The sequence below is a fragment of the Sminthopsis crassicaudata genome, chromosome 1, assembly GCF_048593235.1.
Source record: "Sminthopsis crassicaudata isolate SCR6 chromosome 1, ASM4859323v1, whole genome shotgun sequence".
Lineage (NCBI taxonomy): Eukaryota > Metazoa > Chordata > Mammalia > Dasyuromorphia > Dasyuridae > Sminthopsis > Sminthopsis crassicaudata.
In genome coordinates, this window is record NC_133617.1 from 275,324,144 (window position 1) to 275,345,331 (window position 21,188).

A 21,188-nucleotide genomic window follows, 5' to 3' on the forward strand; every position below is an offset into this window, starting at 1 on the left:
TTGCTTTGCACATATTTGCATGTTGTCTTCACCATTAAATTGTAGGCTCCTTGAAGACAGGGACTGTCTTTAGCTTCTTTTTATATCATTGGTGCTTAGTACAGTGCCTGGCACATAAGAAGAACTTAATAAATTTTTATTGATTGATTGATTGATTGATTGTATATGTATAAAATTTGTCTGAGTTTATAAATTAAAAATAATTTAATTATCATTATCATCATAACAGATCTTATTTATCTAGTACTTTAAGTTTCTAAAGCACTTTACATAAATTATTTCTTTGATCCACATAATGATCTTGTGAGGTAGGTTCTATTTTTACTCCCCATTTCACAGATGAAATAACTGAGATTCAAGCAGATCATGTGATTTGCCCAGAGTCATATAAGTAATAAGGAGTCAGGACAGGATTTGAACTTCTGTCTTCTAAATACAGAGACAATGACCATTGTATCTTATTGCTTCCCATCTTAAGTGACTAGCCTAAAATCATATAGTTAGTAAATATTTGAAGTAGACAAAAAGAAGAGAGTAAATAGGTATTTATTAAGTACTCACTATGTGCTAGGCACTGTGCTAAACACCTAACAATCTATATAACAATCCTGAAGGGAAGATATTATTCCTATTTTGTAATTGAGGAAAGTGGGACAGACAGAGATTAAGTAACTTGGTCAGGGTCCTACAGTAAGTAAGTAGCTAGTCAGGCTAGATTTGAACTGCCTGATTCTCGTTGTATACACTGTATTCCCCAGCTATGTAACTAGGATTTAAACCTTACTTTTCCTAACTTCAAGTCAAATATTCTATCCATTGCCCTACACTATTTAAAACAGATTCAAGTCAGTGTTAGATGGTAGATCCCATCAAAGTTTTCATAGAAAGGAAAGAGGAAGCTTACGTGTACTGGATGTTGGCTTGTTGTAAGAAGGCTAACAGGATTTGAGAGCCATTTTGGGGAATATGGACATCTGTAATCGTTCCTTCCGAAACATAGGAGATGCTGCTGGGCTGCCATAGGTCCACCTGTAGTGCAGGAACTAACCTGTAATTCATATTCAACGTAGGTGGGGAAAAATCCATGTCACAATGTCAAACATTTATTTTGTTTATATAGCACATCAAACAAAACACTGAATATAGACATTGTTCTCGGAATAGAGGCTAAAGCCCTTTTTTTTTTCAATTTGAAAAAATTTCAGCCAGTGAGATATTTTAACCACTGAATCTTTCTCTGTTTAATAGGCTCAAAATTATGTCATGTTATATTAGAACAGGTAGGTAATGGCCTGGTGATAGAAAGACTCATCTTCCTGAGTTCAAATATGGCCTCAGACAGTTGTATGATACTGGACAAGTCATTCAACCTTGCTTGTCTCAGTTTCCTCATCTGTAAAATAATCTGGAGAAGGAAATGGTAAACAACTTCAGTATTTTTTGCTAAGAAAACCCCAAATGGAATCACAAAGAGTTGGATATGACTAAACAATAATAAGAAATTATGTCATCTTCATAAAATTGTTAAGCATAGCAAGGCAATATTTTTAAGACTGGGATGCTGAGGACATATGATAAATGTTAAAGAAAAAGCTTTTTTTCTAAAATCAGGAGATGACTTGAAAACATTTCTTTAACTTAAAATAATGGCAAATAATAACTTTTTATTTTACAAAGAGTTCATTCCTTAGATCATCCTCAGTGTAAGCAAAATTATGAAACAGACAAATCTCTCTTTCCTTTTCTCTCTCCAGCTGCCTGGCTAGATTCCCAAGGCAGACCTTGATCTCTGCTGAAATATAAGTTAATAGAACTTTAGGTGTTATACTTCTTCCAGGGATATTTCTATTTTTAGGATTCTCTCAAAGACAGTAAACTCTTTAAGATTCAAAGAAATTAATCTTTACTAATGACATTTTAGCTTGATGAGGAAAATATTATGGGCAAAAATATCACTCCTCTAACTCAAGTTGCACAATATTTAACTGTTGATGTGAAATCAATTAATTGATTCATTCAAATGTTAATCTGACAGTCATAAAAAATCACAGAATTGTAGACCTGGAAGAAAATTTTGGAAGGTTATTTGGTACATCTGATAGATTTGAACAGAAATACATATAAGATTGCATCTAGCTTGGTTTATTATTACTATAATGATTATGTTATTGTTATTATTATCTCATTAAAAATATTCCTGAGAGGAAATCCTATAATATCGCTGTTTGATTTATCTTCATACATCATACTTTTCATAAATATTTTTCAAAAATATTCAGTATTTTAAATCTTTTATGATCATATCATGATTCCATGTTTTTTCTTTTTATTTTTGTCAATGGGAAAAATTTATTTCTGGCATATGATAATTGAATGCTAATATTAAGTTCTACTTCAGATTTTTTTCACCTCTGAGTGGAGTAATACATTTTATCTTTCCCTTTTATATTCATTTCTCTAGCCCTTTAATCATCTTAGTTATTTTTCTGTAAATTCATTTCAGTGAATGGGTTCCAGGAAGTGGTAGTTATGATCATAACTAAATTCAAGTGGATAGGAAAACAATGATGTTCTAGTTGGTGAAAAAACTCTTAGTTCTCAAAGTAAGATGAATCCACAAATAGTGAAGCAAGTCTGTTGATTCACTTAATAAATATTTATTAAGGCCTTGAAATATGCATGACTGGAATCAAGGGAGATATGAAACTAAATGAGACAGTGTTCCTAACTCAAGGAGTTTGTGGTCTGGGTATATCATCAAGTTCATGTGTAATATATGTAATATGACTCTAGGGAAGGTTGCTTGCTGGTTAGTTTTAAAGATTCCCTGTGTTTCCTTCCCTTAATTGTCCAAGAGCTCTTTGGGTTGGCCTTAGGATATAAGGGCCTAATTTTGAATTACAAGATAATTCTGTCCATCTTAAAGGACACTGGAGAAGGTTAAAGGAGAAGCCACTTGAGCTAGAGAAGAAATGCCTGGGTGAAATTGGAGACAAGAATGTGCTACAGCCAGAGATGGAAAATAGTAGAGAATGACATCTATGCACTAGGATTTAGGACTGAGGCATATCAAATAATTATTTTGCTGCTAAAAATTCCATTTGGTCTTCAGGTAGAGTGTGGAAATTCCCCATTTTCCCCTTAGTTCTCTGAGTTCATGCCTCTTTGAGCCTAATGTTTCTCCTTTCTTTAACTCTTCCTTTCAGGGAGCCTATTTCTTGAAAAAGTTGTTTCCCTTTCTATTAAAAGCATATTCTATCCCTTAAGTGGGCAGCAATGCTATTAGCCACTTGTATTACTAAATTATGTGTATTCTTTGAGAATGCAGTTGTGAGGAAATTTAGAGGTGCTTCCTTGGGACAAGGATAAAGACTTAAAACTACAGTATTATGATAGATTTTGATCTCTAGGCAGCTCAGAGCTACAGAAGAGAATTGTTGATTTCTTTCTTTCAACATTTCCAGGCAAAAAAAATATTGGATACTACTGTGCAATGAATCATCAGTACTGGTGACTGTGACTAGTTGGACTGCTGATGTGGTGGGGTCATTGAAATATTCTTTTCCAATTTCCCCCCTGAAATTTATTTTGGAAGGGAACTTATTCTTATAAAAGGAGAGATACTCAGAAAGTAGCTAGAGGTAGCAAGAGGGAAGTCATGTCTTAGCCTATAAAATAAAGGAGATGAATTAAGGGTGACTAACAACCTAAATTGATTGCTTTCCCTAAGCAGAGGCCCACTTCACTAACTCTACTGTTACACATGGATGGAATTAATTGTTTATAGGAAAATATCTCAGAAAAAATCCATTCTAAAATATGACTTTGAAATGGTTTACTGGTGAGACCAAAACACATTTCTAATCAAACTTTAGGGGATACATTATCTATGAAGAAGTCATTCTATAATGGAATCAATGAAAAATAACTTCAAGAATTATTACATGTTATGTAAAAGCATGCTAAAATGTGGAGAGAAGATGAATGATAAGTATAAAAAGAAGGGTGACAATTTTTAGGCAACATAAGTAAAAGAGCGTTGGTGTATACACATTTGTCAGTGTTTTTCCAACACTGTTTTGAAGAGATTGTGTTCTGACAGAGAGACATGAGTATTCTGGTCTGTTGGGCAGATATACGCAGATATGTATGCATAGGGAGAAAGGTAACTTACCAGGCTATCACAGATTGATGAAAATATCTTTTGAGGATACATAGCTCCTTCTCTTTTTTCCCTCTGAAATCCCATGCTTACTGAGAAGCTTTCTGGCTATTGATTAGGCTTGGGAGGTGCTTTGATAAGGAATATCCTGGTCAGTGATCAATAGTATACAGGCTTTTGCAGCAGATGGTTTTCAGAGTAAATTAATATAATGATAGAATTACAGAATGTAAGAGTTAGAAATGAGCTCAACTTTACAATTTGGTCTTTGCTTGAGACTTCTGGTGACAAGAAAACTACTGCCTATGAAGATAGCCCATCATATTTTGGATAGCTGTAATTGTTCTTGATTTATCTCACGGGGTCAAATAGAACAAGTATAACTCTTCATCTACATGCAATCCTTCTAATACTTACACATAACTATCAGATTTCCCTTTAATCAATCTAGTATACATACCCATAATTCCATCCATTTAGTCCCATATGTCAAGATCCCTATTCCTTTCAAGATCCCAATTGCTTTCCCCTGAATGTGTTCAACTTTATCTAAATTCTTTCTAAAATGGAGTGTTCAGAACTGACCATAATGATATGGTCTGACTATAGTAATATAGAGTGGAACCATTACTTTCTTGTTCTAGACACCCTGTCTCTCTTAATGTTTGAGTAGCATTTTTGTGTGTGTGTGTGTGTCTATCTTATTATACTGTTGATTCGATGTGGCATTTCTCAGCATAAATGAACAAAATTTGTTTTATAAATCAATCTCTTGAGAATTTGTTTAGCATAAGTCAATTCTCCAGTACTAGATCACCTTGGGGTAAACTGATAAAATTGGATTTCTGAACCCACATATGCTATTGCCGTGTGAGCATCTGCCTAAAACAGCTTGCTGGCTGCATATGCATCTAATAATATTCCACTGGAAAAAGACTCTCAAATACATTAGAGGTTTGTTCTTAATCTTCAGTGATTGTTTTAACATCCTATTCATCCAATGTAATCATTCATGTACTTATATTCAAATCTGTTTTTCAGTAGGGAAATAAAGGATAAGAAAAATTCTAGTTAAGAAAAACAAAGAATAAGACTTTTGATTATATTTTTTCCCCTGGCTTGATGAAGAGAATGCTTAAATTGTTTCTTTATATAGTGAGATTAAGATAAAATAAATTGGATTTAGGGAAATTCTCCCATAAGATTATGGGCAATAAATATTTTTAAATGACTAAAGAAATTGAGGGAAGAACTAGCACAGAAGCTAGATTCCTTGTTTACAATTAGGTTGATACTCATTTCTTAGAAATAAGTGAAAATTTCTCATTAGGATTCATTTAGACTTGAGTTTCTGAGTATCTGTACTTCTCTACAATGTATACACTTTTTTCTGATGTCATAATACATAAAATAGAGCAACCAACATGCTGGGTTTATGTTTTAGATGTTGTAGGCAACTTTAGGAACTCTGCAATTTAGTAACAGATGATCTGTCTTTCAGCTACCTGAAACAACACAGTCTAGACTAGGACTATCCTCTTTTCTATTTATTTTTATGTTAATTTGTAAAAGCTATGCTTAGGTAGGCCATTGAGATATAGTGGATAAGGGGATTATTTTTTCTAGAAGAAAATTGTGTGACCTCACCTTAATCTTATCTTCCTATAGATGTATGTGTAGACATTAAAATATACTTTGCCTAACTAGTATCTAAAATTAGGTTTTATCTCAGTAGGCCCACTTCCTAGATTTCTTGGATGCAGATTTGACTTTTTTGTTTTTTTCCACTTATTCAGGCAAAGTATTTCAAAGTGACATTTCAAATATTCTCAAATCCTGGAGTTCCCGGGTTTGTAAATATACCCAAAAGAATAGGTGAGGGCTGGAATTATGATCCTGATTGACCTCTGGGGACTACTAACTTGGTAATGGTAATGTTGAGTCAAATTTCTTAATTTATTATCTCAGCAGTTAATCTGAAAGCTTTGGCTTGAAAGTTTGAAAACTGAAGTTTCATATACGTGGTTGTTTATTTTATTGCCTCAAGAATGGCAGTATTTCATTAATTTTCACACTTCACTGAAATAAGAACTCTGTACTGTCAAGCAGATGCCATGATCTCATCAGAAATTTAGACAAGGAAGCTGAAAGGACTCTTATTACTTTAGACACAAAAATGCACTGACTAGCAAGTAATAGAGGAGTAAATTAATCATTAATATTAGCATAAGTCAAGAGATTATTAAGTAAGTCCAAAAGAAAAATTCCCTGGTAACACAAATTTCAATAAAATGGAATTATTATTCTTAGCTATGCTGTAGACTATTTTCACTGTCAGAACTATCTTACCACTAAGAACTTGGGTAAGTGTGGAAAGATCTGGTAAATTTTGCTTATTTATTCAACAACATTAATTAAATACTTAGCATACATGAAACACCCTATTAGGTTTGATAGAAACAAACAAACAAAAAAAAACCCACAACAGTTCTTAACCTCAAAAAGGTTATTCTCTCATGGTAGAAAATAACATTAAACATATCAGACCTCAGTTTACTGATCTGTAAAATGATGGTACTGAAATGAATAACCTCCGAAGTTCTTTCTAGTTTTAAATTTATTACTTCTGAACATTTAGCACAGGAGTCAATAGCTCTTTTTATGTAGGTACCAAGTTTTTATTTATTCCTTCCTTGAGAATGATGGCTGGGAAGGCAATAAATCTTTTTGTGGGGAACATAGTGAAATTTGAATACTAAAGACAGTTTACATCATCATTTTGCCTAGGGCTATCTCTGTCACTTTCTCCAGACTCCATGATATTTATAATCATCTTGAGTGCCACTATATATGGCATAGGCTGCCACCTCTTAGGCTATAATGTTATTTATCACAAAATGGTGGCACTTTTACTTGTGAATTTTCACTATTGAGTCCATAGAACTAAAAAAGTAGAGGAAATGTTAAGGCTTTTTTTTTTTTTTTTTTTTTTTTTAATGGGGCTTATTATTAAGTACAGCAAGCAAGCATATGTATACACTGTTTACTTGTCCTATGTATACAGAAAAGTGAATGTAAAATAGATATGAAGTACATACAGTGAAATTTTGTGTGGTTCATAGCATTAAAACATGAAAAGATCAAGAAAAGTCTGAAGTAGATGATGTTTGAAAAGGAATCCTTAAAGGGATCATGAGATTATAAAAGCTCAAAATGCAAAGAGATTGTATGGAGTTTAGCTTGTGCAAAGATGGGAGATGGGAGGAATATCTGTTATGGGGGAATAGAAAATAAGATATTTTGATTGGAACAGTTCACAGAGATGAGTAATATGAAATGTCTGTAAAAATAGATTGGCACAAGCCAATTTGCAATTGAACTCAGAAAAAAGGTTTTTTTAATGTTCTTTGTATCATGTGCTCCTTTGGCAGACTGATAAAATCTGATTTTGTGTTTAGTTCATCTTAATTTTAATCATGACAAACCTGTGGGCCCATTCTCAGGTTGACATTTTTTAATCTGTGAGATAAAATACATACAATTATAAAGGAAACCAATTCTATTAAAATAAAGTTATCTATATATATTTTTTAAAGTTCACAGACCTTTTGTTTAAGAATTCCCATTCTAGAGGCTAGCTACTGGAATTTTTTGAGTGTATGGGTCATGATTAGAGTTGTACTTCAGGAATATCACTTTGCCATTTGTTTGGAGGATTCATGAACTAAGGGAGAAATTGGAGACAAAGAGAGCAGTTTAGGAGGTCATTACAATGTTTTAAGGGTAAAAATAATGAGAATCTTAATTGAGGGAATAGTTGGGTGAAAGGATAGAATGAGATGGTTACCAGTGTTAATAGATGATATGGAAGTAGATTGACAAAACTGATGGGAATCTGACAAGGGAAACTAAGGCTGGAAACCCCCCCAAAATAACTTCCCACGTTATCGTGACCTAGAAGCCAGCCCAACCCCACCTCTTTTAGGTCCCACTAATTTACCTTTCTATAGAGTTCAGCAGACACCACCCAAGTTTTCTATAGAGCTGAACTAATGCTAAGTACCCCTACTTAACTATCAATAGAACTGAATTCACGTTAAGTACCTCCACTTAAGCTCTATACAATTTGAACTATCACTAATCAAACTTTCCATAGCCTTATTCAAACCCAATAGCTCTGTATTGTCTCAAATCATATTTATGAGGGTGGGAAGAATGGGCGGAGGGGCAGAACAGACAGAACTCTAATTCCATCAAAGAGTTCTGCTCCATTTGAGATCTCTGGATGATTTGTAATAAACTTAAACTTCTACTTTTACTTATAATTAAGTAAATTCTTTTACTTCACCCGAGCCTTGTCTCATCAAAAGCCTGCACATCCCCACAAAACTTGGCAATTGGTTGGCTATGGAAGTAAATAAATAAGGAGACAAGGATGACTTTATAAAGTTATGAACTTGAGTATCTTGATAGGCAATGGAGTCTTGGATAGGAATTGGGAAGCTAGAAAGGGATTCCATTTTTCTTCAAAATATGCTAGTAATTAATTGTAAAGTCTATTTTTTAAAAAGTGTATTTTGTTAAAAAAAAAAAAAAAAAGCCTTAATATTTTCCCTATTTGTTAGTTCTGTGAATTCAATGATCCACAAGAGAAGCATTGTATTGTGATAAATAGGACAGTAGCCCAGAGGATGGCAAACAACAGCATATGTAGAGGCACTCAGGATGATTATCAGAGACATTGTGGTGGGGTTGTAGGAAGAGTCATGTATAGGTGCCAGGGAAAGCCTTAGGCAAAGCTGTGAAGTAGCCAATTCTGTCTTTGGCATTCAAACACCATCTGTCCTACAAAAGAGGACCTATTGCTTCCCCCCAAAAAAACCCATTTTCAGGAAGAGAATAAATAAAAATCTGGTATCCATATGAGAAAGCTATTGACAGTCTTGTGCTAGGTGTTAGAAAGCAAAACAATGGAATTATTCCATGCTTAGAGACTTTATGTTGTTTTTTTTTTCCCAAGTAGAGTGAGCAAAAAGAATTGGGAAATTTTAAAAGAGTTTTGAGCAAGAAAAAGAAAATGACCTATGGACAAGGCATGGGAAAATATTACAGATGCAAGATATAACCTGGTAAGGAACAAGTAGCATACTAAATAGGAGAATATTGACTTAATTTAAATACTGGAATGCGGAACTAAAGTAAAAATGAAATTATTTAATGGGATAATTGCCCTTCATTCAATTCTCTCATCATGTAAAATGAGTGACCTGGCCTAAATGGGACATCAGATTATTGATTCTAAGATTCTGTGATTTTATTTTAAGAAAAAAAACCTTAAATGTCACTTTAAATAAGTTTTCCTTTTGTCATTTATTAGATGCTAAAAATTTATTGAGTTTACTTATATAAAAAAATCTTTTAACAAAAGGATCAGTCATTTTCTTGCCTCCTTGTTTAATGAAATTAATAGATTATTATATTATATTATTGTTATTGAAAGGAATAATATACATAGACTTATAACTTTTAATAATTGTCCCTAAAAAAAAAAAAAACTATAATTATTGCCTTCGTGCTTTAACACATACCAATGAGACTCTTTAGATAAGTTTTCATTAGGAGGAATCTATAATGATGTCAAAAGTATACTTCTTTGGTTTTAGGTACTTGAAGCTCTTTGTGGCTTTAGATCTGAAAGGAACTTTAGAGATATATTCTAATACCCTTATTTTATAGATAACTGAATCTTTAAGAGATGAAATGATGAGATCTGGTAAGATCTGGAACTTGAAATAGTTGGTTTTTTTAAACTCTAAAATCCAGTGGTTTTTTCTACTACATTTTACTCTCTTCTTCCCTTCTTTCTTTTTTCCATTCTTCCTTCCTTCTTCTCCCTTTCTCCCTGCCACAAACATCTGAGTACTATACCTACAATACAAAAGGCACAAAGGAATGGAAAATAACATTATTAATCTATTCTACTTAAGACCTAATTTGTCCTTAAACTTCTCAAAAGTATGTCCGAATTTTCTTTCTTTTTCAAATGGACTGTTGTTGAAGTCACTTCTCACCCAGCATCCCCTTACTAAATATCAGAGAGGAAAAATATTTTTTATTAGTTCCATAAGTGAAAATGAATTTTATTAATTCCTGAGGGAAAGTAGTATCATAATTCAAATCCCCAATCTAAGTTAATGAACTTGTAAATAAATTATTTTGTTTCATGTATTTTTAAGCTTCACAAAATACAAATATCCATAAGATTTAAAAATGATATTTAATTTCTTGCTTTAATAAAAATGTAAATTTCCAAAAGTCTAAGCTTCAATGGCATTTGTGTTATGAGTGACTTCTTCACGGGATCTGTAGTTGCATTGGTAATTACTGTTGAGTGCAAATTACAAACTCTACGTGCCTATCCTTTCCATGTTTTTCCTTAAATTTTCCACAGAGCATCCATCATAGTGTACCCCTTGTGAATTCAATTCAGTAAATACTTATTTGAGTGCTTACTACAAAAAACTGTTTATTCTACTTACAAACAATGTATGAAACAGAATAGTAGAGATGAACAAGAAGACTGGCTAGATGATTACCCAAACATTTAAAGCAGCAGGTGACAAGGACCTAAACTAGAATAAGATAAGGATCCCAAAAGATGTTGGAAGGAAAATTTACAAGTTGTAGCCAATCATTGGCTACATAACCTGAGGGAGAGTTCAAGAGTCAAATGTGAGTCCAAAGTTTCCACCCAGGGTGATTAAGGGGGTGGTTGGTACCATCTATAAAAATAAGGTAGTAAGAAGAAGTAGTTTGACAGGAAAAGACTAACAGTCAGTTTTAGACAGATTAAGTTTGAGTAGTTAAATTCTGTATTCTGTTGTAGAAAATCTAGGCAGCCAGGTCCTATAGTAGCCAGAGTTATGATCTAGGAGCCAGGAAGACCTGAATTCAAAGTTTGCCTCAAAGATTTTAAGTAAACACCTAAAACACCTTTGCCTCAATTTCTTGCTCTAAAAATTGGAGAAAATAATATCACCAACCTCATGGCTATTTTGAGGATCAAATGAAATTATATATATAAAAATGCTTTCTTTGCAGACCTTAGTGATGTATACATACCATCTATTATTATTATTAATGATTAAAAGTAGGAAATGCAAGACTGAGACTCAGGGGAAAGATATCCTGGTAGTCTTTAGATCTCCAGATTTTTGAGTCATCTGTATAGAGGTGATAATTGAATAGAAATATATTAGGTCACTGAGATGGAGAAGAGAAAAAGGATATGCAATCATTAAGCCAGAAAGAATCTCAGAGATCATATAATCTGACCCATTCATTTTACATATGAGGAAACTGAGACTCAGGAATATAACCTGACTTACCCAGAGTGACATAAGTAATAAGTATCAGATTTGGTATTTGAACTTTCATCTTTTTATTCCAAAGTTGATGATCTTTTCACTTATACTGCCTCCCCAAAAGGCTGAAAAGAAAAGAGAACTAAGGATAAAGACTTAGAATACAAACGCACACACACACATATATATGTATATATATATATGTATGCACATGCATATACATAAGTACATACATACATTTAGAAGTGAGGAGGAAAACATGTTCTAGGAAGAGCACTAAATAAGGATGATTCAGGCAGGCATAAAGAGCAAGAGAAAGCAATAGGTCAAAGCTGTCTAATATTGCATAAAGTAGAATGAGCACTGAGAAGATACAATCATGTTTAACACTTAATAGATTCTAAATGATCTTTCAGAGAACAATTTATTTTTATAAAGCTTTTTTATTTTCAAAACACATGCATAGGTAGTTTTCAACATTCACCCTCATAAAACTTTGGGTTCCAAATTTTTTCTCTCCCTTCCCTCCACCTCTCCCCTAAATGACAAGCAATGCAATATCTGTTAAACATGTGCAATTCTTCTATACATATCTCCACAATTATCATGCTGCACAAGAAAAATCAAATCAAAAAGGGAAACAATGAGAAAGAAAACAAAATGCAAACAATAGCAACAACAAAGTGAAAATACTATGCTGTGATCCACATTCAGTCCTCACTGTCCTCTCTCAAATAACAATTTAAATAGAGTAAAGAAGTGGTATAGGAGGCTAGTTGAGAAGGAGTGAATGTTAAACCAATTTCTTTGGAGTAGCTGTGGATCACACTGAAGAGAACCTATAATATTCCAAGATCCATGCAATCAATTTACTTTGCAAATGCATGTACTCATTTGCTGGTAAAAGCATCTGGATGACTATGAACCACTACAAAGAATTCCCAATACCCCATTTTTGTCTGCCTGCATTTTTGATTTCCTTCACAGGCTAATTGTACACTGTTTCAAAGTCCGATTCTTTTTGTACATCAAAATAACTGTATGGACATGTATACATATGTTGTATTTAACTTATACTTTAACATATGTAACATGTATTGGTCAACCTGCCATCTGGGGGAAGAGGGGGGGTAAAGAGGGGGAAAATTGGAATAAAAGGCTTGGCAATTGTTAGCTGTAAAATTACCCATGCATATATCTTGTAAATAAAAAGCTATTTAAAAAAAAAAAAAAAACATCTGGACAACTATATCTTTAAAGTGTTGGTTGAATTAAACTAAATATTCATAGATAAGTAAATCCAAAGAAGTTTGAAAAAAGGGAGGTCATCAAAAGCTAATAGTGTAAGATAAAAGCTTGACAAAGATGATAGCACATGAATAGAGTCTTTAATGAAGAATAGGAGCTTGGAGATGGAAAGTTGAACTTAGATCTCAGGGAAGAGCTAGTACAGTTGATTGGAATGTACAATATTTAAAAAGAAGCAAAATGAAATCTCTGGAATGATAGGAGACTGACATATCATAGAGGGCTTACAGTGAAAAGAAGCTTATATTTATACTTGGAAGTCATCTAGTCCAATCCATTTTATTTCACAGTTGAGAAACTTGAAGAGTAGGAAGGTCACTTGTCTATGCTGATAGGAGGGAGGGGAGATGGGCATAAGCATTTACAGAGGGCCTACCATGTACCAAGAACTTATTTGATCCTCACAACAATCCTGAGGTCAAAGCGTGGTTATTCTCATTTTACAGTTAATGAAACTGAGGCAAACTAAAGGTGTGGCTTGCCCAGGGCCATATATTTATTTTTTAAGGCCAGAATTAAGCTGATATTTTCCTGATCCCAGTCTCAGCACTCTATCTACTGTGCCACTTAGTTATCTTAAAATGCCTGTTTGTTATCATAAGTGTCTATAATCATATAGATATTAAATGGAAGATAGTTAATTTACCTTCTTTTCTGGTCAGACACCACTTTTTACCAAAATAATCATCTTCAGGCCTAGGTCTGACCTTGTCTATCCACCATTTGAAAATCTTCAGTGATTCTCTCTAGTATAAATATTACTGTAAGCCCTTCATTCTATGTCAGTCTCCTATCATTCCAGATATTTAATTTTGCTTCTTTTAAAATATTGTACATTCCAACAAATTGGGAAAATATTTTTACAGTTAAAGGTTCCGATAAACGTCTCATTTCCAAAATATATAGAGAACTGACCCTAATTTATAAGAAATCAAACCATTCTCCAATTGATAAATGGTCAAAGGATATGAACAGACAATTTTCAGATGATGATATTGAAACTATATCCACTCATATGAAAGTGTTCCAAATCACTACTGATCAGAGAAATGCAAATTAAGACAACTCTGAGATACCACTACACACCTGTCAGATTGGCTAAGATGACAGGAACAAATAATGATGAATGTTGGGAGGGGATGTGGGAAAACTGGGACACTGATGCATTGTTGGTGGAGTTGTGAAAGAATCCAACCATTCTGGAGAGCAATTTGGAACTATGCTCAAAAAGTTATCAAACTGTACATACCCTTTGATCCAGCATTGGTGCTATTGGGCTTATATCCCAAAGAAATACTGAGGAGGGGAAAGGGACCTGTATGTGCCAAAATGTTTGTGGCAGCTCTTTTCATATTGGCCAGAAACTGGAAGATGAATGGATGTCCATCAATTGGGGAATGGTTGGGTAAATTATGGTATATGAAGGTTATGGAATATTATTGCTCTGTAAGAAATGACCAGCAGGAGGAATACAGAGAGGCTTGGAGAGACTTACATCAACTGATGCTGAGTGAAATGAATAGAACCAAAGATCGCTGTACACTTCAATGTTGTATGAAGATGTATTCTGATGGAAGTGGAAATCTTCAACATAAAGAAGCTCCAACTCACTTCCAGTTGATCAATGATGGACAGAAACAACTACACCCAGAGAAGGATCACTGGGAAGTGAATGTAAATTGTTAGCACTACTGTCTATCTACCCAGGTTACTTATACCTTCGGAATCTAATACTTAATGTGCAACAAGAAAATGGGATTTACACACATATATTGTATCTAGGTTATATTGTAACACATGTAAAATGTATGGGATTGCCTGTCATCAAGGGGAGGGAGTAGAGGAGGGAGGGGATAATTTGGAAAAATGAATACAAGGGATAATGTTATAAAAAAAATTACTCATGCATATATAATGTCAAAAAATTATAAATAAAATAAAAATAAATAAATAAAATATTGTACATTCCAATCAACTGTACTAGCTCTTCCCTGAGCTCTACATTCCACTTTCCATCTCCATTTTTTAGAGCAAGAAATTGAGGCAGGGATGTTTTAGGTGTTTGAGGCAGACTTTGAATTCAGGTCTTCCTGGCTCCTAGATCATAACTCTGACTACTATAGGACTTGGCTGCTTAGATTTTCTACAACGGGTTACAAAATTTGGCCACTCAAATTTAATCTGTCTAAAATTTACCTGTCAGTCTTTTCCTGTCAAATTACTTCTTTTTACTACCTTATTTTTATAGGGGGTACCAACTACTCCCTTAATCACGCTGGTTGGAAACTTTGGACTCACATTTGACTCTTGAACTCTCCTTCAGTTTATGTAGCCAATAATTGGCTACAACTTGTAAATTTTCCTTCCAACATCTTTTGGGGTCTGCCCTCTCTATCTGAAAACCTTATTCTAGTTTAGGTCCTTGTCACCTGCTGCTTTAAGTGTTTGGGTAATCATCTAGCCAGTCTTCTTGTTCATCTCTATTATCTGTTTCATAAGTTGTTTGTATGTAGAATAAACATTTTTTTTGGTAGTAAGCACTCAAGTATTTACTGAATTGAATTCACAAGACAAAACCAAGTAGATTAAGAATGCATAGGTCCCTAATGGATCCATTCTATTTGATAGACAGTCTAATGAATGACATCAATGTATACTTAGTCTCAGACTTCAGTAAGGAGGATAATGAGCTGGGTTGAATTTGGGAAATTATTCTGAACTCTTGTCATCCTAAGAGGCTCTTGCTACAAAATAAGAATAAAACAAACTAATGCCATCTTTCTAAATAGAAAGATAAAGCATTTGTCAAGGGTTTACTATATATCAAGCACCATACTACATACTAGGATTGCAAATGAAAGCAAGCAAACAAGTACCTCTCCCAAAGGAGCTTACATTCAGGTAGGGGAAGACAATACCTTAAATGAAATGGAGGGTTAGTTCTGGGCAAATGAAGGTGAAAGCTTTCTGATCAGAGCTAAGGGTAGTTCTCAAGTAGGAATTAAAGTTTCAGATGTGTAAGAGATAGGGATAATGATTGGGTAAAAGTTGCATGATTTGGAGCTTATTGACACTAGTCTTGTAAATACTCTATATCTACAATGGAAATAATTCTGGGCAGAGAGTTGGGTGACTTGTGTTATAGTACTATCTATAGTTGGCGGCTATATTTACTTCATTTCTCCCCTCCCCAAGTTTTTAATTTGCTCATTCCTTACATTCTAATCAACTGTACTAGCTCTTCCCTGAGCTCTACATTCAACTTTCCATCTCCACTTTTTAGAGCAAGAAATTGAGGCAGGGATGTTTTAGGTGTTTGAGGCAGACTTTGAATTCAGGTCTTCTTGGCTCCTAGGTCATAACTCTGACCATTATAGGACCTGGCTGCCTAGATTTTCTACAACAGGTTACAAAATTTAGCCACTCAAATTTAATTTGTCTAAGTGGTACCAACCACTCCCTTAATCACCCTAGTTGGAAACTTTAGACTCACATTTGATTCTTGAATTCTCCCTCAGCTTATGTAGCCAATGATTGGCTACAACTTGTAATTTTTCCTTTCAGCATCTTTTGGGATCTGCCCTCTCTATCTGAATTACCTTATTCTAATTTAGGTCCTTGTACTGTAAAATAAAGGGGTTGAGTTGTTTTCTAAGGTAACTTCCATCTTAAAATTTAACATTAAAAGAAGATAGTTCCTTCTTACTTTGCTTCCTGATGTTTTCTATGTAAATATTAATCCTTCCCCCAGGAATTCTCTAAAGTTTATCAATGCTTTTTTCTTTATGTTGAATTCAAGAGCAGGAAAACATTTTCTTTGCTCTGTTGGAAAAAAAAAAAATCAACAACCTGACTACATTGATGGACTCTTAGCAATCATAATGAAATTTAGAACCCTGCTGACAATGGTAATCCACACACATTCCTAAATCTGAAATTTATTATTCACTTCAAATTATTTCACTGTAAACCTCTGATCCAACCTGATAACAAGTGTGGAATAGATTGATTTCAATTTCATTTCTTTTATACGTTGTCAAAGGGAGTCCTCAAGAATAGTATAACTCTAAATGGGACCAGTCAGAGAACTGGATAACCACCTAGATAATTGACCATCTTTTGAATTATCAAAGAAGGATTATCCTGTCTGTTGGTTAATTATGAGATCAGGCTATTTGCCTCAATAATCATTCAGGGGCTATAAAATTCAAAATTAATGGTCTTCAGTGGCTTCCTGTGATTGTCATTCCTTCTTCAAATTCTACCAATTCAAAGATTCTTTTTGTGATATTTTGTAAAAGTTGTTGCATTATCTTGGTCTTGTTTCTCTCTTTCTTCAGAGGGCTCATATCTTAAGGAATAGCTTCTTCCATACTGGAACAATTTCCAAAGTTATATAGGACTCTGTTGACAATTTTATTAGGTTTCCTTCCTTTTAGTTGCTTTCATGTACATTTCCCTTCCATTTTCTCTCCTCTGATAATAACCTTTAAAAGCTTTAGTTCCCATGTTCCCATTTTAATAAACAATGTCAAATTTTGAATTTCCCTTTTCCTCATTGGTGTGAGTTGTTTTAGGCCCAGTAGTGATTTGGCTTCAGCTGCTAGCATTTTAGTAAATTGGCAGTGTGACTGGTAGCTTTGCAGTCTGCTGATCCCATGCTGTTGGACTCAAAGCTTTCAATATCTCAGTGGAATTTCAATTCAACAAACACACATAAAGTGGTTCCAATGTGCAAGACTCTATATAAGTCAGGGAAAGCAAAGATGGGTATGGCAATTTCTGCCTTCAAGGAATTTAGTTTACTGGGAAGATTGAGGATGCTAATATAACATAGAAAACAATAAGTGTTTGTATAGAAGGTACAAAATGCTGTGAAAGATTTAAGAAGAGAGATATCACTTACCTAAATAAGGAAATGAAAGCTATCTGAAGAACAAGTCATATAAAGAATTGGATAAGATTTCAATATGCAGAAATGGGGGTACATGAAAGGAAAAAAGAGGGAGGCATAGAGACAACAGGATAAATAAATTATTTGAGGTGGGAGTGGATTAGGAAAATATTAAATTCTTGGGAGAGGTAGCCTTTGTTACACAGTCACAGCTTTGAAGACAAGCCCTCAGAAACCTCAATATCTATCTACTTAGTAAGCAGCTAGGGAGTAAAATCCACAGAGTTCTGAATTTGGGAGCCAGGAGAACCTGAATTTCAATCCTTCCTCAGACACTTGGACAGAATCTTTTTCTGAAAATAAGGACAAAAAATGACATCAATGCTACAATGTTGCTGTGAAGATTGAAGATAATATATGCAAAATAATTTTTAAGTAAATGAATGCTTTATCAAATTCTTTGATTTATTATGCATTTCTTTGGCAATGTAGTGAAGCCTGTGGACCCCTTTTCAATAATTTTTGTTGCTTATATTCCTAATGCAAGGAAATGCTAAATTTTTGTTAAAAGTTAATGACAATAAAGATGTATTTTTCCCATCCAAGTTTACAGAACCCTCTGAAATCCAGGTGTTCAAGTGGTCTATAGAACCACAGCTTGAGAACTCATGTTTTATAAAGATTATTATCATTATTATTAGTTATTTTTACTACTTTCATTTCTCCAGGGAAGATTTGAGAAAGAGCATAAGTGGCAATGGTCTCATAAAGAAAGCATTCTATTTATAACATGGAGTGATATGTTCAGAACAAGGAAATAATATGGAGAGATTTCTAAAAACACTTGAATCATTTCTTTCTATCACTTTGACTAGAATGAACCTTAGAAAATTCATTACAACTCTATTACAATGTAAGTACAAACATATTCTAAAACTAAAAATAAATTATTTCAAAATTAAGCCTTGTTCTGAATCATTCATATCTTTCCTCTACCCAAAGATAAGTAAGAATTGACTATACTTGACTTTGTTTGAATTTTAAATCACTGAGTATTTCTTTTTTTCACAAGATCAAAGAATTTTTGTTTATAAATAATATACTTCTTTGCCATAATGGATATACAATTAATTTTTTAACCAGCTCTCAAGTCAGTCCATTATATCTTTCAGAATCAGTAGAGTATGATTGTAGAGGGATAGAACTCTGAAAAGCTGTACTTGAATCTAAAGACAGCAGAGTGCTTAAGGTTAAGTACCTACTCAATGTAAGATAATGAATCTATAAACATATACTTAGATGATATAGTGATGTGATGGCTCTCCTCAGGACTGGATGTGTTGTGGTGAGGTAATCATAGGCAAGGATTGAAGGGCTGAGGGAGAGGGTCAGAGTCTCTCTGCTGAAGCACGCTTAGTAGGGAAGACTTCAGGCTCCAGACTCTGGAGTCCAGGATCCATCTTTGACGAGCCACGTGGGCAGCTTCACTTCTCTTCCTAAAGGTCAAGGACTTATCCTGACTCTTACTGGTCCTGAGACCCTCCAGAGAGCTAGTCCGGACATTATATATGATACTCAATGCATACTGAAAAAACACAAGGCTGAGGTCTGAGGGGGCAAAGGCCAGAAACTATAGTAACAAAGAAATTTAAACAAACTCAGAATGGTACAGTGGAATACAGATAGCAAGTTGAGGAAAGGAGTTCTTCTAAACATCTTTTTGGAGGAACTTTAAAATTATATATATATATATATATATATATATATATAATTCAGATTCTAATTCAGATTCATCTTTGATTTACACAGAAACAATGAATTTACAAAAATTCATTTCAATTTGACTAATGTTGATTAAATACACACTATGAGCAAAACACTAGGCATATAAAAAAGAAAAAATAACATAGTCCTTATCCACATTCTGAGAGGGAAGATATATAGAAAGATACCTAATGATACAAAGTAGACTTTGAGAAGAAAAAAACAACAACATATATGTGGGGGCATGCAAAGTAATATAAAAATATTTGATAGGGGAGATTGCTTTCAAATGGTTGAAATTTAAGAAGGTTCTATGGGAGGAGGTGGTACATCATCTGGGTCCTTAAGAAACAACAATTATGACAGGTAGAAATGAGAAAGTTCTATGTTCCTGGCACTGGTCTATGCAAATACCTGGAGATGGGATAGGACAGGAAGAGATCAGGATATAACTAGAAGTCCAGTTTGGCCAGAAATGCAGTGGAGATAAATAAAATGGAAAAGTAGGTTGGAATCATATTATGGAGAACTTGGAATGCTAAGTCAAGGAGTTTGCATGTTATCCCATAGGCAACAAGGAGTTATGGAAGGATTTTGAACATGAGAGACATATGATTAGTTTATACTTTAGGAAGATTTTGATAATTTTGTGATGTGTTGAATAGATATAAGAGAGGCTGGGGGCAAGGAGACTAACTAAGACATGATGAAACTTTGGATTAGGTTTAGTGAATAGAAAAGTGAAAAGATGATTACAATGGATATTTCTAACTTAAAACTTAAAACTTAAAAAAAAAAATGAGTAATGATTGGATGTGGGGATTCTCAGACCCATGTATTCTTCCCTGAACTCTGTGCTGACTTCCAAACTCACATCTCCAGTTGCCTTTCAAACATCTCAAACTAGATGTTCCTTAGATATCTTGAATTCATTGTTTTCATAATGGGAACTATTATCTGTTCTCTTGAGTCCTATCTCTACCTGCCCTCTACTCTGCTGTCCCCTCATATTCCTACCATGCTGCCCTCCCTATTATTGTAGAGGGCAACTCTATTCTCTCAGTTTCTCATGCTTGCAATCTAGGAGTAATTCTGGATTCCTTACTATCTCTCACACTCTTCCCCCGCCAATATTCAATATGTTGCCAAGGTCTGTCAATTTTACCTTTGCCACATCTTTCAAATATTATCCCTTCTCTCCTTTGACACTGTCATTTTGACACTGCACTCTAGTGCAGGTTCTTATCACCTCACTCTTGGATTATTGTAATAGGTGCTGGTGGGTTTGCCTGTCTCACGTTTTTACCATTCCAATCCATCCTCCTTTCAGTCACTAAAATGATTTTCTCAAAGCGTAGGTCTGATCATATCATGTCCCTACTTAATAAATCCCAGTGGCTTCCTTATTGTCCCCAGGAACAAATACAAAATGTTCTATTTGGTGTTCAAGGCCTCCTGCCTTTCTAGTCTTCTTACATTTTACTAACTGACATTATTATTTGATTCAATGACACTGTCACCCTAGCTGTTTCACTAACAAGACACTGTATCTCTTGGCTCTGGACATTTTTTTTTCTGGCTAGCACCCATTTCTGAAACACTCTCACTGTTCTGCTCTACCTACTGACCTCCTTGTCTTCCTTTAAGTTCCAACTAAAACCCTACTTTCTACAGGAAGCCTTTTCCAATCCTTCTT

At 34.1% G+C, this 21,188-nt stretch overlaps 1 protein-coding gene across 1 annotated transcript in view; it reads right to left on the reverse strand.

Annotated features, from left to right (window-relative positions):
* The window catches only part of CPA6 (carboxypeptidase A6), a 364,131-nt gene that overhangs the window by 115,967 nt on the left and 226,976 nt on the right, over window positions 1-21,188 (reverse strand). Inside the window, exon 3 of the mRNA XM_074278838.1 lies at window positions 905-1,029. Within this exon, the coding sequence (XP_074134939.1) occupies window positions 905-1,029 (125 nt within the window). The remainder of the gene's footprint in view (window positions 1-904; window positions 1,030-21,188) is intronic.